At 41.8% G+C, this 25648-nt stretch overlaps 1 protein-coding gene across 2 annotated transcripts in view; it reads right to left on the bottom strand.

Moving 5' to 3' along the window:
* Window positions 1-25648, bottom strand: part of PPARA (peroxisome proliferator activated receptor alpha) — a 63511-nt gene that overhangs the window by 31087 nt on the left and 6776 nt on the right. The window contains exons 3-4 of one of the 2 annotated variants that reach the window (XM_090043810.1): window positions 3165-3305; window positions 249-493 (exon numbers count right to left, since the gene is read on the bottom strand). In XM_090043810.1, the coding sequence (XP_089899936.1) occupies window positions 249-456 (208 nt within the window). In that variant the 5' untranslated portion in view covers window positions 457-493; window positions 3165-3305. The remainder of the gene's footprint in view (window positions 1-248; window positions 494-3164; window positions 3306-25648) is intronic. The other variant, XM_090043809.1, reaches the window with a different exon arrangement.

The following is a 25648-nucleotide window of genomic DNA, read 5'->3' as shown; positions in this document are numbered from 1 at the left end:
TGTTGCTCAATGGCCCAAGCGTGTGTTACAGTCAAAATTATTCAAAACAATATAATATGTTTACTTCCCCCTTTTCACTTGTAAAACCAAATATTATATATTGAACGTTCTGTATTAAAACCATTGTTCCGTAGATTAGGATACCTCTCACAAATATTAGATTGGTATTAGTTTATAAAAACAACTTATAAACGGATCAAAAGATCTTTTTTTCCACAATGTGAATATGAATCAAATAAAACTCTTACCTGTAATAACTGAGCCATCAGATCCTGGACCATTTCCTAAAGACTGGAATTCTGTTATGCTTAATGCTCCAGAACTGTCATCCCCTATAGATTGAGAGATGTCCTGTATGTTCTCCATGTCTTGGAGGAATTCTCCAGAAAATGGGCTTCCAAGATCATTTTCCTCTAAGGGAGTAAGCGGACAAAGCTCCCTTTCCGTGTCTACCATTTTGGTCAGGCAGAGTTGTCACTTAATCCTCATTAGACTGTTAAGAGAAATAAATGCAGATGTATCTGGAATGCCATAAGATATTTGAAACTATAATGGAGTCAGTAGGTATATCTACATTCTAAATATGTGCCGGTATTAGGGTGCAGTAAATTAATTAACTCCACCATAAGATAGTACTGTCCCCAACTGTACTATTTTACGGCAGAGGCAGTAATTCCAATGAAATATAGAGGCTACCTATAGAGGCTGACTGCAGGTGCAAATTGTGCCCAGTTAGCCCAGCAACCCAGGGTCAGATTCCCAGCTCCTGCCAGCCCCTCCTGTGCCCAACACTGCCACCCAAAGCCTGGGGCTGACCTGCCATACCCCGCCAGCCTGGGACTACTCTGCTCCAGCTCAAATTGCTGTGGTCCCAGGCACACATATAGATGTTGCACACAGGAGCAGCTAACCCTGGTTCAAACTGCTCCGGAGTTTATTGTGTAGCCTTAATAGCATGTGTAGATGTACCCAGTTACATGCAGTATGCAAAATTCAGTGAATCAAGGACCTGTACAAATACTTCTTTTTCTTCAGAAGCATTACACAGAAGACATGCTAACAAGATGGTAAAAATCCCTATAGCTTGAACACCTGAAAAATGGTGACAGCAAGATCTGTTTCTATTCTTTCCTTACCATGCTCTTGGAATTATCAAACCACAAAGGCAGTATATGCATTTCAGCTTGAATTATTTTGGGTAAGATACACATAGCAATAAATAAAATCTAAATTAAGTATAAATCAGAACAGTTTACTTGGATATCCATGGCTATTGTTTAAGAAGCCTGAGGATGCAGACCAGATCATCTTTTCAGTGGATCTTATGATACTGCAGAGATCAGAACTTGGCCATCTAGTATAATCCTCAAGAAAATGAGCAAAATAACCCTTAGTGTAAACTGCTTAAATCAGATACATCAGCAGCAACCGTGCTCCAATGTCTAATTTAGAACATGCATATTTTCTAAAGTTAGTTTTAATTTATCTACTGCATTCTAGCTTATGATTTAGGGTAATGCTGATTCTGAAGAAAACGTGCCACCAGCAGTTTGAGTAAGTACACTAATTCTCAGGAAATTAGAGAATTTTTTTCACAAAATTCTAATTTTTATTTTTTGGACCCATCACAAAAAGGAATCAAATGTCATCTAATGCATAATGTTGCAACACACACCAAACAGCTCTTCTTTAAGGCAAAATCTATGGTTATAGCTACAATCTGTTCAACAGGTACATGAACGCACATTGATGCAGATAACAAATACACATGCATATATAATATTAGTGACAGAGTAACAGTCAAAGCTAAGAGTTGATATTTGCCAATATACCATATACTTCTGACAGTTTATCGTTAAGCTTAAGATAAGAATTGTAGAAGGTGTCAGGGAGATTCTCACTAGAGCCATTCCCCCCAGGTTAGGGATAGAAGTTACACATAACTTCTACAGACCGCAGCTGGAGTACTGCGTGCAATTCTGGGCGCCGCACTTCAAGAAGGATGCGGATAACCTGGAGAGGGTCCAGAGAAGGGCCACTCATATGGTTAAGGGCCTGCAGGCCAAGCCCTACGAGGAGAGATTAGAGAAACTGGACCTTTTCAGCCTCCGCAAGAGAAGGTTGAGAGGCGACCTGGTGGCTGCCTATAAGTTCGTCAGGGGGGCACAGAAGGGAATTGGTGAGTATTTATTCACCAAGGCGCCCCCGGGGGTTACAAGAAATAATGGCCACAAGCTAGAAGAGAGCAGATTTAGATTGGATATTAGGAGGAACTTCTTCACAGTTCGAGTGGCCAAGGTCTGGAACGGGCTCCCAAGGGAGGTGGTGCTCTCCCCTACCCTGGGGGTATTCAAGAGAAGGTTGGATGTGTATCTAGCTGGGGTAATGTAGGCCCAGCACTCTTTCCTGCTTATGCAGGGGATCGGACTCGATGATCTATTGAGGTCCCTTCCAACCCTAGCATCTATGAATCTATGAATCTATGAATCATAAACCAGTATAAGTGTTTGGAAAGCTGTCTGCTCCAGTCTAGCAGGGAGGAGTGCTCCAGCAACCCCCCCAGCTTCTGGCCTGGGCCACTGCAGGCATGTGGCTGTATTTTCAGAATCAAAAGTGAATGTCTGTTCGCTTGCTTATTGGTTCAATCTATGTAGCTTAGACTAACCTGTGAATCAATTCAGCCTTGGGTTTTTTGACTGTCTTGTACTTTGACCCACACAACAGTCAGCAGAAATGACCCAAACTGAAGTATCAGTAGATGAGGTAGGAACTGATGACATTCACACTTCCATCTTGAAGGAGCTCAAATCTGAAATTGAGAAACTATCTACTACAGTATACAACCTAAAACTAAACACAGCCTTGGTGCTAAAGAAATAGAGGGATTGCCATTTTAACGCCAATCTTAAAAATGACTCCAGAGGTGACCTAAAACACTACAGGCCAGTGAATCTAATTTCTGTTCCTGGCAAACTGATAAAAGCAATAATTAAAAGAAAGGCCTGATCATCATGTAAGTGCTATAGAAAGATCAACACGGCTTTTTTAAAGGGAGGTCATGCTTCACCAACCCATTAGAGTTCTTTACATCAAGTGCCTTCTAATATATAATGTTGCAACACACACCAAAGAGCTCCTTTTTAGGGCAGAATCTACGCTCTTACCTGGGCACTGGGCAGGTGTTAACAAACATGTGGCTCAGGGTGATCCAAATGATACAGTATATCTGGGCTTTCAAAAAAACCCTTTGACATCAAAGATTCTTGGGATTAAAGGGGAGGATCCACCTGTTGATCAGAAACTGGCTTAAGGACATTAAAAAAAAAAAAAAGCAAATAAATGGTCAGTGTCCAGAACAAAAAGTAAACAGTGTGGTCCTCCCCAAGATTTATGTTAAAACCAGTTTTATTTAATATTAATAAAAGAACTGAAAAGGGGGTTGGTAAATAGTGAGTTTTCCAGGTCTGCAAATGAGACAAAATTACTCAGAGTGGTAAAAGGCTAAGGTGAACTTTGAAGAACTACTAGAGAATTTTGAAAATCTGAGTCGGCAACAAAATGGCAAATGAAATTCAAATATTGGTAAGTGTAAAGTGGAAAAAAATAACACAAAAAATGCAGACATGATGACCAGCTCTACCTTAATTGGTATCACATAGAAAAGAGATCTTGGAGTTGTTGTGTCCAGTTTGCAAAAAATATCAATTCTGTATTTAGCTGGGGCACATGACTTATGAGGAGAGGCTGAGGGAACTGGGCTTATTTAGTTTGGAGAAAAGAAGACTGAGAAGGGATTTAATACAAACAGGATGGAGCTAGACTGTTTTCAGTGCTGGCAGGTGATAGAACAAGGAGCAACTGGCTCAAGTTGCAGCAAGGGAAGTTTAGGTTAACCATTAGGAAGAATTTTCTCACTAGGAGGGTAGTAAAACACTGGACCACATTACCCAGAGAGGTTATGGAATCTCCATCTTTGGAGGTTTTCAAGACCCAGCTAGACAAAGCTTTGGCTGGGATGATTTAACTGGGGATGGTCCTGTTTTGAACAGGGGGTTGGCCTAGATGACCTCCAGAGGTCCCTTCCAAACCTCATTTTTTATGATCCCATGGTAGATAAGTATACAGCCTCCAAATTAGAACTTTTTAAACCTATGACTGTTAGAAGCTGAAATGGAACAGAAGCAGGTGATGACGGGGGATGGGGGGAGAAAGGTATTATGGACAACTAACTACACCCTGTCATTGTGTGAGACATGATACTGGGCTAGACGACCCTATGCTTTGACATAATAAATGGCATTTCTTATAACTGGTATGTGCTAGTAAACACTGATTTCTCCATGAAAATCAGTGAAATTACAGGGCCCAGACAAATCCCCAAAAAACCTGTTTCCTTTATGTTGTTTAAAGTTGTGCATATTTAAATACTTATCTCTCTGAACAGATATAAATTTAAAATTGACAAGCCTATTTTGATAAAAAACAAATGAGTAAATGTTCATCCCTTGAGTTTATTTTTTCTTCCAAGATGAATGCTTATAACTGTTTCCTTTTGTATGTAACAAAAACAAAGGCACTTATGAACAACAGACTGCTGGGGTACTCTCTTGATTTTACTTAAGGATGGGCAAGAAGAGTCACCTTTAGAATCCTCCTATATGAAAACAAGTAACACTGAGCTATACTGATGCAAAAAAATCCATAAACGTGGCAGTGTGTCTCTACATTTATCAGGCAAAGCTATCTGCAACTATAACAAAATGAGTTGTGCAAGCACAGTTAAGGACTGACTTGTGACCATACAAGTTTGCAAGACTGATAAAAGTTATGGTTGCAACAATATACACTGCACACACTGTTCAAAACCAAAAATGGCTATTAAAAGTGTTATTTCATTAAGGCTGTCTCAGCCATCTTTTCTACTTTCTAGAAGGCCAATGGCATACTATATTTTTTCATATACAGCACAACCCTTTTTCCTCTAACAGTGGGGTATGTGTGAATTGAGGAAGTTGATTTTCTACCCATTATAGAAGCAGCCTGCTTTGATTCCTTCTCTACCCTGCAGCAGTTGTTGTATTACTTTTCAGGCATAAAAGAGAGTCAATTGACGGCTCATTGATCTTCATTCCAGAAGTGTTAATGATTGCCCCTCCTTTTTAATGGTCTTTAGTCAAAATCTACCCATGAGACACCAATTTACAGCTGCAGCTATGATTTCAGCTTTTGGTTATGCAGGAAAGAGAGGGCAAGTCAGCTGAAGATTAGGCTTTAACCTGGTTCTATGCAGCCATAATTGTGGAAAAAAAATTCTTCATTCTGCTTTTCAAAAATAAAGATGCATAGTATATTCTGGGATGTGATATATGCAAGAGAATACAGTGTAAACATTTTGTGAATTAAAGGGGAATAGGGAAGAATAATGGATCTCGCTCTATTCAACAATTATGTAGCACCTTATACACATCCTAGCACACACCTATCCAATCATTGCTATTTAAAATATACGCATTTGCTTTCTTTCAAAATTTCACAATCAGTTTTTCAATTTTCATTTAGATCCTTCAGTGACTTTGGCTCATTTTCCTTATCTGCATTCATCTACAAGTTCTAATCCATCAACTATGGAGTATGCTTCAACTTGGAATGTGTGCCCATAAAAGTTAGCATATCACTTCCTTACCTGTAATTATGGTCTGCGTAACTTTGGTCAACTCACCAATATTTTTTCTTCAAATTTACCCATCTATGCAATGAGAACAACATCCACATTTGTAAAACACATTTGAGTCCACTTAAAGGCCTGGAAGGGGCTGTAGAGGAGAACTCTTTTTCCTTCAAACTGCATATTTTTGCATAGTGTTTTTCAAAGATGCAGGATACCTTGATTAATTTAATGGCCTAACACATCTCCAGTTGACAATATACATGTGTTATATCAGGTGTTGTGCTAGGTGAACAATACCAGAAACTAAGACTAGGAGTTATTCAGGTTATTCCTAACATCAGTTAAGACATTGCTTCAGGTGGATATCATCACTGCTTTTAATTTGATATGCTACATTCTATTTAAAACTTATAAACAATATATCACTTGACTAAAAAAAAAGGCCTGCATCTTGATCAAGTGAGCTCTCAGCTGCCCACTTTGTTATATGGCAGTAGGAAAATTTAAGTTCTGATTCTCTCTCTCAGATGAAGTGTATATCTGTTCACTTATAACTCAAGAATAGCTGGTCCTATCTACACTAAACCTTTCAAAATCACTGAATACCACCACCTGAAGAAAATCATAGGCAGGTTATTTTTCACTTGACCCTTTTGGGGGCTTCCAGTGACTGGGATTACTTTGTTTCTCAGGTAACAAACTGGTACCACTCCATTTTGGATGCAGTGAATTCAGTTCAGTTGTCATCAATATATTGATGCTGATGCTTCCCTTTCCCCCCGCCACCCCAACTCAATTGTCATTATTATATTGGCACTTGCCTTCTTTTTCATTCCATGTTTATTAAATGTTACATATGTTGTACTGTGTTTTTTAAAAATAAACTATATTTTTGACCTAAGTATGTCTTATTAAGTTATTTAAAAATAAAGAAACACTGCAATTACAAAAACAACCTAGGTGAAGAATGGGTACTTCAGCTAGCATTGTATAAATAACATTTTAGAGCAAATTTAGATATTGAAAGGCACAAACTTCCTTATGAAGTATTTCTCTGAAAGGTGTGAGATAGCATTTTATACAAGGACAAGCCGTCCTGCACATCACAGTGTCATTCTTGAGGGATCAATTCTAAATGTAATTGCAGTGCTCCGGGAAGAGCCTCTCAACTGTACTGCTCTCTGTACCAAATTAACTTATTCTGAGTAGGACACTGAAGTTATCAGTCAGGTAGTTACTTCTGATGTGATGTGGATGTTATTATACAACAGTAAAAATCTCTTTCAATTATCCCTTTAAAAGAAAAATCACGTTTTGTCACTGCCTACAATAATTCTTATTCCTATATAATGCCTTAACTTCCAGTTTACCTTTGGCATAACTAATGTCCCATCTCCACAAAAGTATCTGTGCTTCTTTACCAAACCCAATAAAAATGTTATGGTCAGTTGAGTAAAACAATAATACTGTATTTACCCAAATCCAAGATGATACTGCATTCACTTTGGCACTCCAATAATCAGATTCATGAAAAATGTATAAATTTCATACAATTTCCATGTAAAGGATCTAATTAATGGAGGATTATCTTAAAGTTGTTCCCATCACCAATGCAGCATGGAAAGCAGTAGTAGGGGGCAGGTGGTAGCTTGCCCTCTGTCACCTGTAGCCCCAACACTTGCCCCCCCTTTGAGCCAGCCCTTCCAGAACCTTGTGGTCTCTGCTCCCCGACTTCCATGCTCCCCCCCACATCACTTTTGCCCCTCTCTGAAGCCTCAGGACCCACCTTTCCCCTCCACCCATCTCCTTCTGCAGCCTCTGCTCCATCACCCCTCCCTTTACTTCCCCTCCACAGTCCCTTACCCTTGGTAAAAGGCTGGGCTGAAACTGTAGTCCATGCCCCAGGCTGCAGCAAGAACAGACCTTGCCAGCAAAGATCACAAGGTGAACAAAGGTAGGAGGGGCAGGGGCCTGAGGTTATAGTGGGGGCAGAAGCAGTATGGAGGGAGGAGAAAGTGGAAGGGAGGAGATGGGGGAGGGGGAAGGCTGTTGTGGGGAAGGGGGTACACTAGTAGCAGTAGGGCAGGCAGCAGTTTTGGGTCCAGCCCCAGCCTGGAGCAACTACCTGTCCTCCCCTCTCCACCCCTAGTCATTTCCAAGATGAGGTGCTTCCCCCCCCCCAATCAATGTTAATTATTACTGTATATTAAATACTGCAACAACAACATGCACAGCACATTCAGAAGAAAGATAAAATGCAAGTTAATATGATTGTAACATATAGGTCTATCTGGCCACAGCTGTAGTCCTCAGTCCTTTTCTTACAGCCACCGCTGTAGTCCTTTTCTTACACTAAGAAAAGTAAGGCTGTAGAATCAAGATAAACTCTGTAAATCCAGTTTTATGCTTAGGCCCTGTTATACAGCAAATAGGGGTGCCAGGGAACATTGTGTGTGCATCTACACGTGCACTTAACTGTGCAGCACATTAATCTGCTACAGTGTAAAGCATCACAGTCTGCATGTGCAATGTTATTAGACTGCAGCAAACTTATTTTTGCTGTTGTAACATAGTACTGTCCTCGACTGCTCTATCTTATAGCGGCAAAAATAACTGCACCTAAATGCATGTGTAGAAACTGATTGGGCATGTTAATTGCCCATGGTCAGCCCAGCCAGATGGGGGCCAGAACCCTGGCATCTGCCAGCCCCTTTGTCGCCCAGTGCTGTAACATGGAGCTGACCCCCCAGGCCCTCTGCCAGCCCAGGACTGCTCCGCCCCGGCATAAGCTGTTGCAGTCCTGGGCACACACGAGAATGTCGCACTTGAGGAACAGCTGACTTTGGTGTGGCCTGCTCTGGAATTTACTTAGCTACATTAACTGCTCATGTAGATACACCCTGTGATAAGGATTTTGTAGCTAAAGCATTTGTATATGTTCAGAAAAGTATCTAAGAAAACCTGGATACAGTGCAAGTTAAAGGCATTAGAAACAGAGCATCTCCAGGAGACAGAGTAAACTGTATTTATTGAAGGTTAACATCATTTGGTTATTATCTGCTGATGTGCCTAATCTCTTTGTAGAATTTCCTCTTTACATTCAGTATTTATTACATCTTCTAGTTCACACATAAAGAACTCAAAATCACACCAGGTCCAGCACAGGTTTCTGTGGCACTGCATTCTACATCATCTTGTTAGTTAATGAATTATTTTCCACAAATGAAAACCACAGGAAACAAGAAAGGGCTCTTCCCCCTGACATGGCCATGTGGTGAAAGAATTGATCACACAGCCTCACATAAGGGTTGCCCAGAAAAAGTGTCTGTGTTCTGGGAACTACAAGGGACATGACTAAATTGCTCTTCACAGAACAAACCCATTAAGTGGTTGGAAAATGAGAGAGACCAACAGCTGGCTCTATCTCCACTGTGCACTTGCCACAAAGCAAATCTTTAACTAAGAGGGAGATGGGGCAAATGAATATGATATACCCCTTAAAACAGGGGTGTCAGAGATATGGCCTAGGGGCTGGATCCTAGAGCCTTATCATCTGGCCCCCAGTGCTACTCCTGGGTCTTCAAGTTGACCCACAGGCAGCATGTGGGGTATGCCAGATGGCTCTGTGCACTACATGTGGTACCCACTCCAGCTCACATCTTGGAGTGGCAAAGTGGCCACCACATGCAACAGCCCCAGAGCAGCCGCATGCCCCTCTGCCACTCAAGGGTTCTATTGCATGCATTGGATGCTCCAGAGTTATTCAGCATGGCCCTGGACCAGCAGAGAGGCTCCTGCATGCAGCACAGCCCCAGAACAGATGCCTCATGCAGCCCAGCCCTGGAGAGCCCAGAGCAAGACCACACCTACACGCTGCACCCATTATGGCTATGCTGGATCCACGTGCTGGATTCAGAGTGTGGGGCCAGTCTGTGGATCCGATATGGCCAGCAAACTGGCCTTGTGCCACTCATCAGGCCCACCAGGCTGGATGAATTTGACAGCCCTGCCTTGAAAGGTATAGGAAAAGTACTCTGGCTCAGTCCAGCTGGTGAAACTCAATGAATAACTACACCTATTGAAGCTCAATGCTGCCTAAAGCACCCAGTGGGATTGTGCAAAGTTCTCTACTGATCTCAAGGGAGGGCTGTCTCTAAATGCTGCAAGTTGTACTTAGTACAAATATTCCTGAATAGATGAATACGGAAATATAATGAAACATGTAATGTCTTAAAAAAAAAAAAATCAAATTCTCAGCATTACAAATCCTTCTCTACTTTCAGATATTATTGATATATTGCAGCAGCTTAATTGTTACAACCCAGGTAAATGAATAACCAGCTAAGTGAGCAAGCATGAAAATAATTTCTTAAGTGTAACTATGTACATTTACTGATCTGGTTATAGGACAGATTATAAATGGAATATGTACATTTATCTTAGTTTTTACTAGTTGTATTCTCATTTCTTATTGCAGAATCAGAGCCACAAAAACACTGATCAAGATATTTCTTTTTTTATTCTTTATAATTGTGCCTTTTTAGTGCTCTCTGCGTATATACATGCACTCATTTGAAAGTATCACTTAAGTTAAATATGCTAATATTATAATTTTGCACTCAATTATAAAATAATATAGTACAAGTTTATTATTTGATAATATAATATTGTTGTAAAATTATACTTTTATAACTCACTATTAATGCACGTACAAATTAAAGTTTCCTTTTTTTTTTTTTTTTAAAGAAAAGTCTTCCTTTTTAACTACTATGAAAATAACTGTTCACATCCACTGCAAACAAGTCAGATTTAAGACCTTTGTGCAGACGTAATTTACAAAAACTGAACCAATCTACTTTCACCTGCAGAAAATCTGGTTACAACATTGACATTTACAACATCAGTGTATGATTCCTTTCAAACTGTTCCTAGTAGTCAACATTTCATTGCTCCCAGAACACACAAAAAACCTGTGACACAAACTTGTCCTTCTCTGAACTTCCCATGCAGATGCTAGACTTTCTCTTCTTTTTACACAGACTTGAAAAAATAAAAGGACAAGAAGTAGACAAATAAGAACATAATTTGACATAAATGTAAAATTCCAACGTGCTGTGGTTTCAGAGCCATGTGTTTTACTGAAGCTTCATCACAATCTGTGGTGTTCTGCTTTATTAACCTTCAACTGCTTAGGTCTCTGGACAAAATTGTATTTTTTTAAAAGAAAAACATAACAAAAACAACAATAATCATATTACCTGTGTCCTTGAAGATGTTAGACTATCAGAAGAACAATCAAATCCTGCAGCAGATAATTCACTTAATTATTTGGAGGTAATAATGGAAGATTAAGTCACTAGGCCGGGTGGTTTTGCTACACTTAACACAACATGGATTATCCATGTTAGGAAGCAAGTTTTTGAGGAGCAAAGTCAGTGGTAACAAAGTCTGGATTTATTGCATAAACAAACTGATCGTGTAAAGAGCTTGCTTGTAACTATTGAGGGTAAAGTTGAAGCATTTGCTGTTACACATGTAGGTCACTTACTCTGAAATAGCACAGTGTTGTAGCTAAAAGCAGACTATTTGGTCCTAAAACCAGCATGTACTCTAGACAGGTTTGGGTATTTATGTCAATAAGAACAGCATCCTTAGTTTCACTAGCTAGGTTAAAATTACAAGGCACATCTCAGACTTCCTGCTTCAGGGCATAAGATAATAACCACGTGAAAACAAAGAAATACTGCAAAGTTAAGAGTAATAGGATATGACTTGAGCTGAAACATCAAGCAATGGGCTCTTCATAGAGGGGATGCTGTTTGTCTTTCTTCAGTCTGGCATGATAAAGTCTTAGACCAGGGGTCAATAATGTTTTTGGGCAGAATGGCAAAAACAGCTGTAACCTTAATTTGTAAAATATTGGTGCGCCAGAAGCAGATGGTGGGGAAGCCAAGCAAAATGCCTTTGTGTGCCGCACTTGCACCAATGCCGGGGATTGCCTATCCTTGTCTTAGATTGCTGTAAATCTCTAAACCAATCAAATATTCTTCAAGAAAATGTTACCTTCACATTTCACAAAAGGTTATGAATTTTTATGTAAACAGGAGAATTTACCGAGGATAAAAGTGAAATCATTTTTGAAAAAAATGAAAATCAGCTTCTTTTCCATGGTTACCAGTTACACCATTTAACGACAAATAGCTTTCTGATTTTGTTCATTCTCAATTACATTGTTGTGATGTAAGATACAGATCACATGCAATGGACCATATGCAATGCCCCCCACATCCCAACTATGATAAAAGTTAACTTTTAACATGTAGTACAAGTTACCATCTGAAAACTTAGGGAAAGCCAGTATTTAAACAACCTTAAATTTATTCTTCTCATGTACATGCATTCAATACCAGGGATCCAGGTTTTCTGTTCGCCATGGAAAAACATGGATTTTCCCTTTTAAAAGGAAAAACAACCATGTGAAATGGCAGGTTTCCCCTTGCAGGCTGTCAGAGGTTGCAGGCCTGCAAGAGGTTGGGGGTGGAGTGGGAGGGGGGTAATCAGGCAGGGGGCACCATATGCATATGCATGCACACACATGCACATGGCAGCCAGGCAGCATGGAGAGTAGCTTCTAAATATACCTTCTAAATATAGGTATTTAGAATTTATTTTATTATAATGATTGAGGCACTGGTAGGTTTCCAAACTGCTTTAAAATGGTAAATATATCAATAAAACATTGTGTTAAACTGATATCTATTTAGCTATCTATCTATATAGATGTGTTTCATTTTAATTGCAGAAAAACATGGATTTTGGGTCTTTAATCAGAAAAATTGGGAATCTTAAACAGACAAAACTAGGATTACCACCTCTTTTCTCCCCCACAGGCCCCTACCTAATTCATTCAGTGGTGCTCAGGGAACTGAGAGAATTAACTGGGTTGCGTAGCAAAGTAGGTGATTGGTGTGATGTGCAGGACAAATACCTATACAGCTAGCTATGTTAACATGCAGCATGAGAACCTGTTATTTTGGGGAAAAGGGGTGGGAGGGATTACTTAATTAAAGGAAAAGATAGCCTATGTTTCCTATCCTTACTCAGTATGAAATTGGGGGTAACAACTTTATGAGGAGGTGCTATGGGAAGTGGAATAAGGCCAGTGGGGTGATGTGTCGAGTTGTACTTGCAAGGGAAGCTTGTTGTGGGAACCACAACATGATTAATTTTCTCCCTCAAACCTGCTCCTGGAGTTCACAGAAAAACTGTGAAGATGCTGATGCAACACTGGCAACATCCACCTGATTTTACACTACAAAAGTCTGTGATTAACAGGTTTGGCGTGATGCCCAAATGTGGCTGACAGTTTACCAGAATAACAAAAAGGACATGGGAGCATTTAAATCTCATTTAACTAAACTTGAAGGCTAGGGACAGACATTGAAAAAGCCTGAGTCTGAATTGATTCAATCTCTGCAGGTTAGTCTAACCTGGTTAGGCTGAATCAGTTTGTAACTGGACAGACATCCCAGACATGCAGGCACATGCCTGCAGTGGCTCAGCCTAGAAATCTGGGGGAGGGGGAGGGAAGGGGGTGTTGCTAGAGCAGTCCTCCATTCCCTTCCAAACTGCTGAGCTGAGGGGGGTATGGCTGGGCCCTGGCAGGATGCTATAAATTAGGGAGGGGTTCTCTCCATCCTGAGCAGCCCAGCAGGGAATGTTTATCACCCCTAACTCTGTGCTTATCACCCAATTAAGAAAACAGGAAGGGCATTACCAGCTAACTGTTGATTCTGCCTTTGTCCTGTGTGCCACAGCTCCAAGGTAGCCAGCATGTGGTCTGCTAGGTAATGCTGGGAGGTGTCTGTTTGGGATGAGGGAATGCCTGCTTGGCAAAGAATGGGGAAGGGAGGGCAGGGGAGCAGAAGCCAGGCAGATGCTTGCAATGTGCTGGAGCTGCAGCCAGGGAGCAGAGGGGAAGAACCAGCTCTGCTGTGGAGCAGAGAGCCCTGCCCAGCCCAGACAGCATGCTGGGGGAGTCTGAGTTAATTTAAACCAGCAAGGGGTCTGGGACAGACCTTGCATAAACCAGTTTGAGCCAAATCATTTAAGTCTGAAACTACATTCAACCAATTTTCTCAAACTGGTTTCAGCCATTTTCAAACTGGTTTATGTGATTCATAGATGTAGGGTTGGAAGGGACCTAAGTAGATCATCAAGTCCGACCTCCTGCCCTGGGCAGGAGAGAATACTGGGCTCACATGACCCCAGCTACGTAACTGTCGAGCCTCCTCTGAAAGACCCCCAAGCAAGACCAACCTGATTGCCTTTTATGATCAGGTCACAAAAACCTTGGATGCAGGTGTTGCCATGGATGTAGTCTTTCTGGACTTCAGCAAGGCCTTTGACACCATCTCCCACCCCATCCTCATTAAGAAACTGGGTGACTGTGGCATTGATGCCTACACAGTCAGATGGATTGCAGATTGGATGAAGGGTCACACTCAGAGGGTGGTGGTGGAAGGGTCATATTCAACCTGGGGAGAAGTGGGCAGCGGAGTCCCCCAGGGCTCGGTCCTTGGGCCCGCGGTGTTCAATCTCTTTATCAGCAATTTGGATGACAGGGTGAAAAGCACCCTGTTTAAATTCACTGATGATACCAAAATTTGGGGTGAGGTGAGCACACTAGTAGGGAGGGAAAGACTGCAGCAAGACTTGGATAGATTACAGGGGTGGTCTAGCAAAAACAGGATGCGCTTCAACAATGACAAGTGCAGGGTGCTGCACTTGGGCAGTAGTAACCAGCAGCACACTTATAAGATGGGAAACTCCCTTCTTGAGAGCATGGAGGCAGAAAGGAATCTTGGAGTCATTATTGACCTGTTCAGCCTTCACAAGAGGAGGCTGAGAGGGGATCTGGTGGCCATTTACAAACTTACCGGGGGGGGACCAGCAGGGAATGGGAGAGACCCTGTTCACCCGAGCACCTCCTGGAGTAACAAGAAATAACAGCCATAAGTTGTTTCAGAGTAGGTTCAGGCTGGACATTAGAAGACACTATGTCACAGTCAGCGTGGCTAGGATCCGGAACCAACTTCCAAGGGAAGTAAGTGGTGCTGGCTCCTTCATAGAATCATAGAAGTAGGGTCGGAAGGGACCTTATAGATCTTCAGGTCCTGCAGCCTCTCCTCATAGGGTCTGCCCTGCTGTCCCTGGATCATGCGAGTGGCCCTCCTCTGGACCCTCCCGATGTTTTCCACATCCCTCCTGAAGTGTGGCACCCAGAACTGGACACAGTACTCCAACTGTGGTCTAACCAGTGTCGCACAGAGGGGTAGGATCACCTCTTTGGCCCTGCTTGTGATGCATCTGCAGATGTGCACTGAACATCTGTTCTGTTACAGGTTTAAACCAGTTTCTGATCACTTAAACCAGTTTACGTGTAATGTCTGTCCCTAGCCGAAATGGCTTTTATGGAATAAAGCACAGACATTTGTTTGGTTGCACAGCTTTCTTCCCGTTCGACTTCAGAACCCTTGATTAAAAAAAAATAAAATCAATAAAAGGGGTGGGGGGAAGCTTATAAAATGCTGGCCTTTTTTATATTCTTACCATTTCCACATAGAGTTACCAAAGATCATAAATAAGTTAATTTCAGGCAGGATTATAGAATATGGCTTAACATCATGTAGTGCCCATTATAAGCCAATATAATAAACGATTAAGATGATATACATCAAAGAAATGCAAGATGTGTGTGAAAAGTACAAAACTTGAAGTATAACAAGAAATTGGTGGAAGCCTAGTGCTTTCATTTCTTTTTTTTATATGAAAGTGCCAGGCCCAGCCTTGCTCCCTCCCCCACCCCACCCCATGGCCCTTTCCTCTTCCCCCACAGACTTTCGCGCAGAGGGCTGAGCGCGTGTGCATGCTCAGCCTCCCACTACCAAAATTTCTCTCTCCCTCCACCCAGCCCCCAGTCAGCAAGTGTCCACTGAGGAACGCCCCCTCCCTGGCTAATCAGCTGCTGGGGAACCCCCAGTATTAGGAGGCACCAGTCACTTATGCGCCTAACAATAAAGGAGATGGGGACAAGAAGGACAGAGGACAGGGTAGAAGCTGCAGCGGGCAAACAGATGGGGGCAGAAGACTCTGAAGGTCTGACTCTGGCCCCAACTCTGAATGCTAAAAATTTCAGCACAAGTACTCCATGAACATACTTTTCAGCACCATTTTTGCACCTACTTATACATAGTACAAACTGTGCATGATGTTAGTCTAGGCCCAAAAAAGGCTCATGGCTTATACAGCTCACTGGGCTGGGCCCCAACAGTCAACAATGGTTTAAGCCATGGTAACTACATAGCCCAGCACCGCTTGGTATGCGTGCATACTCCAGATACCCTCCAGCAGAGGAGACCCCACTCATGACTGGAACCAGGTGTTGTGGCCCCAAATCCTGGGACACTCCAAAAATGTATATGCAGATGAGGTGCAGGGCTGCCTGGTCCATCTCCATCTCATAGCAGAGCCACACTAATCATATGCTACAGGCTCAGAAACAGGGTGAGGGTAAGCATATCTTATTCAGACAGTGTTTCCCAACCTTTTTTGCCCCATGGCACACTTACCTAAATAAAAAAGCACTGCAGCACACCAGACACAGAGTGGGGGGGGTGGGGGGTAGGGAGGAGTGGCACGCGAATAGCTGGACACCGACTGGGGGGATGGCTGGACACTGAAAGGAGGGGTGGCGTGCAGCCAGCCGGATGGCATATTGGGTTGGAGCCATGCCCCCTGCCTGGCTGGAGCCATGCCCCCTGCCTGGCTGGAGCCGCAGTAGCAGCAGGTTGAGGGCATGGCTCCAGCCCAAAATGTCACGGCACACCTGGATGTGCCTGATGGTATGCTGGTTGGGAAATCAGGACGTAGATATACAGTATTTTTTAAAAACTGCCAAATTTTTGATATCCGGTTATCAATGAGGTTAGCTGGTCCCAGAGCAGGAGAAGGGGAAACTTGCATGCAGTTCCTATTGTGTGTGTGTGTACACATACACATAATAATATTTTTCGAGAATAAACTTTTGGCATCAGGGGAGATTATCAGAGCTTGCTCCAGTCTCACAAGTGCCAACCTGGTATTGCTACCAGGCTGGTGCTCATTCCCCTTCCTGGGGAAGCCACTGCCCATTTTAAGGGCCATACACACACAGAAAGGTTCCCATAAGTTTGTTTGCCCAATATGGGTCAGGTGTTTTATGGGCATCCTCAGCATGGACTGTATTCACTGAACTTCATGGTTGGTTTCTGTTACTCAGCATATGCTCCTACTAGCAGCAGTTTAATGATACCCAACGTATTTAATGTAGGGGTTACTGGTATGAAAATATAAAACAAGGGGCTTGTTTTCCCCCTGATGTTGAATGGGGGAAAAAACTGACTTGTATTCAAGTAAATATGGGAAATACGAGAGTCTCTTCAGAATCAATAACATTCAAGTGAAATCTCAGGCACAAGAAACAAATGCAGCCACTGGAGGGGTGGGGACTCCACTGTCCCTGCCCCTCCAAATCACCCAAAACTTGTATTTTTTGGATTTTAATTGAGACTTACTGTCAAAAAAGTAAAGAAATTTAAAATTGGCTTAGGTTTCCAACCCCCATTAGAACAACATCAAGAATTTGTTCACAACCACCAACAGTAAGTTGTTTTCCTAGAGCTAAATCAAAAGCAAACTACAAGCACTTCCTGGAACAGTTGCTTACGGCCATAATACTGTGAAAGCACAACACAAATCTAGCTAGGAAGATAGGAAAAGATAGGAAAGGAATGAAAAGAAAATCTCCTGAGAGAGAGAGAGAATGTCACAAGTGGATGCTGCAGAAAGCAATCCAACAACAATCATCATCCAATAGCCCTTGCATCAACGATGTCACCTTCAGTCTCTAGCTGATTTGTCATATAGCTTCTTTCCAAGACCACATGGTAGTCCCCATGAAGTGAAAGTGAGTCTTCCTTGCACAGTTCTGTCCCGACAGAGGGAAATACATGCCCTGCACTGAGCCCCAACCTCCTCGAGCTGTGATGCTGCCTATGTCTACTATACTTATGACAACAAAGATGGTATAATTTAAGGTTTCCCCTTCCCTACTGCATTTGTTAGACTGTTGATGTTTATGAGAATTAATCTGTACTGTCAACAGTTCTGGCTATTTTTAATAGGAAATCAGGAAACTGAACCCCCCGCCCCTCCAGCAAAGCTATTAAAACTTAACTTATCCAGTTCTGCTAAAGACCACAGCCTGCCAGTACTACAAAACTACCACAATTATTCACATGAAAAAAAATAACTTTAAGCACTTAAACACTGTGAAACTTAAGTGATCCTGTCAACTGCCTGCTGACCACTGGCAAGCGATCCATAGACCAGAGCTTGAGAACCTTCATTTTTTTAAACACATGTACAAAGATTTACCTTAAGGCTATGGTACATGATTTGTACATGGCAGAGCTATCCTCGGAGCTTCAAGCCCACTTATAGCTGCTGTCCACCCACACAACTCCCAAAGACAACTGGAGTCCACTGTATGGAGAGATCAGACGTGAAGTCACTCATAAAAAAAAAAAATCTTCTGTGCTGGGAACCTGAACTCACACATATCATGTGCCTCAAAAAGAGGCTTCAGCAACTAGGAAAGGAGTACATGAATATCTCAAGAAACCTGTGACTTTTTAAATGGGAAGCTTTAAATGCAACAAGCTCCTTAGGAAGGTGACTAGAAGCAAAGCTAAAAGTTTACTTTCTATATATTAAGAAGAAAAACCAGTATCAATTAAATAAAATGAATACACTTTATTCAAGGCAACGGAAGAGATGCGTATAGGCTTCACATGAGACTATACAACATGAGACTATACACTCTCTCTTGTGAAATCTTGGATAAAATACAAAGAGTAGATTAGTTAACCTCTAAACTCACCAACAGCTGAAAAGACAGGGATAAATCTTGACTTGGGATATGGAAAAACACCCTAGATTAGATTTATCAGATTTGATAAGTTTCAGTCTGCCTTGGGTTAGCTATAACCACCCCCTACACCAACAGGAACCAGATCTGACTTGGTCAATAAAGGGCTATCAGGATTATGCAACCTTTGTCTCCCAGCTCCAGAGACCAGCCATACAGGTCTATTATTGACTAGTCAAGCCTGCCTGCAAACATTCCTACTTTCTGCTGGTTGAGTGGATGCTGGATAATATTATGCTTGATATAACCATTCATCTCAGTCTTTCTGACATAAGAAAAAAACCCCTCTGCTCTAACCCGTGTAAAAACTTAGGCTAGTTTTCTGAATTAGTGTTACTTGGCTATGAAATCCAACATGCATAAAAGATTACCTTCAGCTGCAGGATATTTATACAGACTGTGGTGGTTTTAAGCATACACTCGCACCACCCAATGTAGGTGGTTAAGTGACCCCTGTAATTGGGAATGAAGGGATCTGACTTCCACCCTAATTGTAAGTTTTCTCTTCACTCACTAAATCAGAATTTTGTGGTTGGAGTTTGTCAAAAACAGAGTGGAATGGGAGTAAGACTGCAGTATCAGTTCAGAAGATTATGTTAATTATTGGGGTTAGAATAAACCTAATTGTTAATTTACTTCATTACTCTCTTTACCTCATCTACTTTCTCCAAACAATGCCAATTTTTAATACTTTATATTCTCCAGTGCTTTATCTAGTTCAGTGCTTATAGTTTCATAGTTACCAGGGTTGGAAGGGACCTGAGTAGATCATTGAGTCCGACCCCCTGCCATGGCAGGAAAGAGTACTGGGGTCAAACGACCCCAGCAAGGTGTATATCTAGCCTCCTCTTAAAGACCCCCAGGGTAGGAGCCAGCACCACTTCTCTTGGAAGTTGGTTCCAGATCCTAGCCGCCCTGACAGTGAAGTAATGCCTCCTGATGTCTAGTCTGAATCTACCCTCTGCCAGCTTGTGACCATTATTCCTGGTCACTCCTGGTAGTGCACAGAGGCACACGGACTTCCCCAGTGCCTGCTGGTCCCCTCTGACTAGTTTGTAACAGGCCACTAGATCCCCCCTCAGCCTTCTCTTATGGAGGCTGAACAGGTTCAGGTCCTGTAGCCTGTCCTTGTAGGGCCTGTCCTGCTGCCCCCTGACCATGCGAGTGGTCCTCCTCTGGACCCTCTCCATGTTGTCCACATCCTTCTTGAGGTGCGGTGCCCAGAACTGGATGCAATACTCCAGCTGCGGCCTGACCAGTGCCGCATAGAGGGGGAGGATCACCTCCTTGGACCTGCTCGAGATGCATCTGTGGATGCATGACAAGGTACGGTTGGCCTTCCTGACTACATCCCCACGCTGCTGGCCCATGTTTATCTTGGCATCAATGATGACTCCAAGATCCTTTTATGCCTCTGTACTGACGACTAGGGAGTTCCCCAGCTTGTAGGTATGGTGCCGGTTGTTCCTCCCCAGGTGCAGTACCCTGCACTTGTCAGTGTTGAATCCCATCCTATTCTCATCCGCCCACCCCTGTAACCTGTCTAGGTCTGATTGCAGCCTATTCCGCCCTTCTAGCATGTCCACATCTCCCCACATCTTAGTGTCATCAGCAAATTTGAACAGGGTGCTTTTTACCCCCTCATCCAAGTCACTGATGAAGATGTTGAACAGTGCGGGCCCGAGGACCGAGCCCTGAGGAACCCCACTGCCCACATTCCTCCAGGCCAAAAATGACCCATCCACTACCACCCTCTGGGTGCGGCCCTCCAGCCAGTTGGCGACCCATTTGACTGTGTGGGTGTCGACACCAGTCCCCCAGTTTCTTAATGAGAACAGGGTGAGAGACAGTGTCGAAGGCCTTCCGAAAGTCCAGAAAGATTACGTCCACTGCTACCCCTGCATCTAAGGTTTTGGTGATCTGGTCATAGAAGGCCACCAGGTTGGTCTGACAGGACCTGCCTCTAATGAACCCGTGTTGATTGCCCCTAAGCATAATCTCCCCTGGTGGTCCCTCATCGATATGCGCCAGAATAATTCTCTCAAAAAGCTTGCCCAGGATTGAGGTAAGATTAACTTGCTTATAGGTCCTCCTTCCTCCCCTTTTTGAAAATGGGAACCACACTGGCCCTCTTCCAGTCCTCTGGCACCACACCAGAGCACCACGAGTGCTCATACAGCCGTGCCAGGGCTCCTGCAATGACTTCAGCCAATTCCCTCAGTACTCTAGGGTGGAGATAGTCCGGACCAGCTGATTTGAATACATCCAGTCCTTCCAGAAGTTCCCTAACTATTTCCTCACTAACCCTTGGCCTAGGTGCACCTCCCCTGGGATCTAAGTGGGGCTCAGAGGGGGGGTGACTGTTCCGGTCCCTGCTCAGAAAATGGAAGCAAAATGATACACATCACTTGTGTGCACTCTCTTACATGCTGTGTAGATTTTGAAATGTACTGTCAAACTGCAATTACTTTATGGTCATTATTTCCATGGCCTATCACTGTTCTGGCTTCTCTCCTCTGACCTGAAGAATGTCTTGTATTTGATACTTCTATCCCAACTCTGCAGTTGGTCCAATAAAACATATCACGCAAGGAAATCCTTGCCTCTGTAGTCACCAAATATTTTGTGAAACAAGGAAACTTGCCCGAAAGGGCACTTACATACATGCAGGGAGGCATCTCTGATGCGCTGTAAATCCAGTGCGTTGGAGCAGACTCGATTAATCGAGTCAAGCAGCCTCCAGCATTATGTGCGTCAGCATCCCTATGTTGAAAAATGGCGGCACGGTGCTTTGAACTGCAGCTTGAACAATGTGATGTTTGAAAACTCTTTTAGTATTAGGCAATAACAGCTACAAAAATCCCTTTTCATCTAACCCCAACAGTTCCTCTGATTTAAAAAAAAAAAGTAAGGGAAAATGCAGTCCTGGTACTGCCAACAGGATGACTAGACATTCAACCTGAATTTATGATTGAGGGACAATCTGGTATGGTTTCTCACAAAATACCACTCTGCAATCTCACTGACTACTAGAAACTATGGATAAGGAATTATGAATAACTGAACAGCCAGAGCCTTCATCTCTAAGATTAACTGAGAGCAAATCTCCTGCAAGTTCCACCCATGTACCAAATTAATTCGGCAAAAATGTGGGACGTCTGCTCCCAGGCATTCACTCCTCAACTTTAAAATTCCCTTCCCCTTGAGTCCCCTTTAGAGCCTGACCAAGGGCATCTTTGAAAACCATTGTAAAATCTTACTTGTACAGGCTTTTAGCAGGCAGTGTTCAGTTTGGGTATATTGTCTGGGGACTTATTTTAATATTTTATCACTTTTTATAAATAATCCTTTGTTTACTGTAGGATGTCCCGAGTCTTTTCTTTTTTTAAATAAACAGACTATAAATATTGGTTTATAGTTTTTTGCCCCTAAATTTTCTACTGGATTTTTCCAACAATTATATTGCATTATATACTGCACAGTTTTTCTTCCCCTCTGAAAACTTATGTTTTACATTATATTTATATTTAATCACTGTCAGGACACTGAAATAGCAGCATCTTAAACATGCTCCTGTATGAGTCAGAGTCATGGAAGAAGAGAAGCCATCTCTTTAAAGAATGTTAAACTGCTTTTAGCACAGATGCCTGACTAAATATTCAAAGTTTTCCAATAGATCTTCCAACAGCACAATAACCAATAGCTACACAAACAGTACAGACAAGAAGGTGGACTTTGGCTACATTCTGGGAATACTAGAAAGTTATTTTAAATTAGCTCCATTTTGGGGAAGGAAAAAAAAGGAGGAAAAATCAACCCCAAGGAACTCTTTATAGCACACTGTGGTCTAAATCAATTTGACAAGTTAGAATCTGAGCAATTAAAGGAACAGGCCCCAAATAGGACTGGCTGGCAAAAGCTGACTTCTACTTTATGCACTTGATGTTAAGAAGTGGGTTGGAAAGACACTGAAGTGATAGCTAAAACTATTTTTAAAAACTTAATAAAGCATATATTTGCATGCTGCATTCTGAACAAAGCCTTTGTTTCAACTCAACTTGTCTCTCTCAAGTGTACTCCATACCTGAAGGAAGTATATTATTCTGTCAAAATATTTTTTTGAAATATTCATTTTTAAAGAAATACAATTAACAAAAATAATGGTGGTTTAATTAGAGGCAAGGATTTTTGTAGGTGATATTTTTATTTGACCAACTGCATGGTTGGGATAGACTTACACAAGCATTCAAAAAAGTGCGCAAGTCCACCCCAACAAAGCAGATGGTCCAATAATAGGTATTACCCACAATAATCCTTGCATCTTAAATTTCCTGGACCTTCGTGGCTACAATATCACTTCAGCTTTACCAAAATATATGGTTTAATTTCATAATAAGAAAATACAACTTACAGTCACAGAAGCATTAAAAGATATTCAAATTACCAGTCAATGATTCATTTATCAGGTGCTATAGCATACTTTTAGACTCTGATATGCATCCTATAACAGAACCAACATTTAAGCAGAGTTGATGCAATCATGTTTTTCTGACATCTAGTTAAACAGGGTTTGTTTCTGTGGTTTTTTTAACATATACCATGCAATGAATGCCGTGTTTCAATTCTATCAGATGAACTGTGAACATTACGTTAGGTATCCTAGCCCCATCATCATTAGCAGTATTTTTCTTGAGATTAGACTTGAGTAGTTCAAATAAGTTAAGTCAAAGTGGATCCTTCCGCATGTAATATTTACAGACGATACATTACATGTTCTAAATTATACAAGGAGATAACTATAAAACTTGAGAATTAATCCTTTGCCAGTAAACTAATGTACACCATGAAACCCAGTTTTCACTATCCATTTTCACTGCCTTGAGTAAAATGACAAAAACAGCACACCTGAGCACAATGCAAACCTATGTCTTGTATCATGCTATACGATTAGTACTTCGTTGCTACAGTTAAGATGATTAAGCTGGGGAAGGTCCCTCATTTTTGTACATGGAGATCAGATCCTGAGCTGCGGCAATATCATAGAAAGCAAACCCTTTCTTCACCCCAGAGACTAAAGGAAATTATAGTAGTAAATAATAACATAACTGCAGTTGTATCCATATTAAACAAAGCTTTCACCTACTGATGGACCTGATAATTCACAATTAGCAATTCTGGATAGAGCCATTAGCAGACACTTTTATGAGGCCTCTGGACATTACCTTTCAGATTATGGATTAAGAAGAAATAAAGATATTCATTCTTTTTGGTAAAACAAAATAAGTTTCACTATGTAATGATATATATGGTAGATTAAAAATGGCTGCTAGTTATTTTTTGGATAACTTACTTTGTTTATTCAGTTATGACATTGTAGGAGCATGAAACAGCTGTTTAAACATACTACTTACATTTAAAGTATTATATAAATGATTTTAATAAAAGAACCAAAGTGAGTATTAATCCATAAGACTACACAAATATAGAACACCGGGATTATATCTACCTTAGGTATTACTTGCTGTAGTGCTTTAATAGGAACAGAAACCCACAGTTTTTATAAGTAAATCTAGTCTAGCAGCTCAGGACACATACTTCCAAGCAGGCTTTGAATTACACTTTGAATTTTGGGGCGGTCTGCAAAAAAAAATTGGGCTGCACATCACGATGCCCCAATAAGAAAAATCAGAGCCCTCCGCCCCACGTTATGATTTTCAAATCTTACAAGGCGGCTCTTGGATATTGCCGGGGTAGGGGGTAGCCTCCCAAATTTCCCCTGTAATTCAAACCCTGCTTCCAAGTTAGATCTGGCCTTTTTTTCTTTTTAAACTGGCTTTTACAAATTTGTGTTCTATTTATTGCGGTTTACAAAAAGTATAAACAGTGCACCAGATTTCTGAAACTATTTTACCACTTGACTTAGGTTACAGCTCTCTTGGGTTCTTGTTTTGTCTCTAATCTCATACTCTATTGGGAAAAGACTATTGGCTGTCCTTGAAAGAGTGGTTAAATATTCACTTTTGGCTTAGGACTTCTGACCCGAAGGTAAAGCTTCTAGCTTTGTCATACATCCCAGAAATGGCAACATTCTTTCTGTATAAAGAAAAAGATTTTTCTTCTTGTTCTTGTTCAATTATAGTGTGTATATTCTATTTTTCTTAATAAATTATCATGGAAAACTAAGAAAAAGATACATATTTAAAGCAATAAACTTCTGAATTTGAGCCATGTTCTCTCAGCCATGCCTTGCTCTCCTCACTCACAAAATTTTCTATCATTAGCCTTAGTTCAGTATTGTCACTCTTACCTACTCCCTGTACACAACCCAGGACCTGCAGGTCCTACTTCAAGATCAGATCAACTAAATCCCAGGACTGAAGCCTGCTGACTTCAGGTACCGTAAGTGTAACGTGGGATGAAGGGTGGGGCACGAGCCCCAGGCACCAACATAGTAGCTGCAGCAGTGGCAGCTGACATACTACTGCTGTTTCAGCAGCAGCCAGATGCATGGCTTTTGAGCTACTGCTGTAGAAGCAATAATTGGGTCAAGCAGACCATGCTATAGCAATAGCTGTGACTCCCAGAGCAGTCCCTGGAGACGGTAAGGCTCCCTCCCCTTCCCCTGGCTCAGGGTAAACCCTGCTAGTTAACCTGCTTCCTGGTACTGCCATCTTTGTTTTCCTCTTACCACTCCGACGCCTAACTGTCTGTTACTACAATCCTTGTTTTTACATAAACTGCTGCCATAACACTTGTGTCCCTCCATGTTCCCCAACATCCATACACACTTCAATCTCACCCTACTGCTTTCAACTTAGTTTCCCATTGCAGGCACTATTTTTTGTTCTTTTACCTCTGGTCAATGACCCTATCCCCTTGACATACAATGCCACAACTTCCTTTAAGTCATTTCACAGTAACACTTCAATATTTTGCCTCAGTGCTACTCC

Source organism: Crocodylus siamensis, chromosome 4 (assembly GCF_052110815.1).
Source record: "Crocodylus siamensis isolate JL-2025a chromosome 4, ASM5211081v1, whole genome shotgun sequence".
Taxonomy (NCBI): Eukaryota; Metazoa; Chordata; order Crocodylia; family Crocodylidae; genus Crocodylus; species Crocodylus siamensis.
Note: the sequence above shows the minus strand (reverse complement) of the source record. Positions and strands in the feature narration are given on the sequence as shown.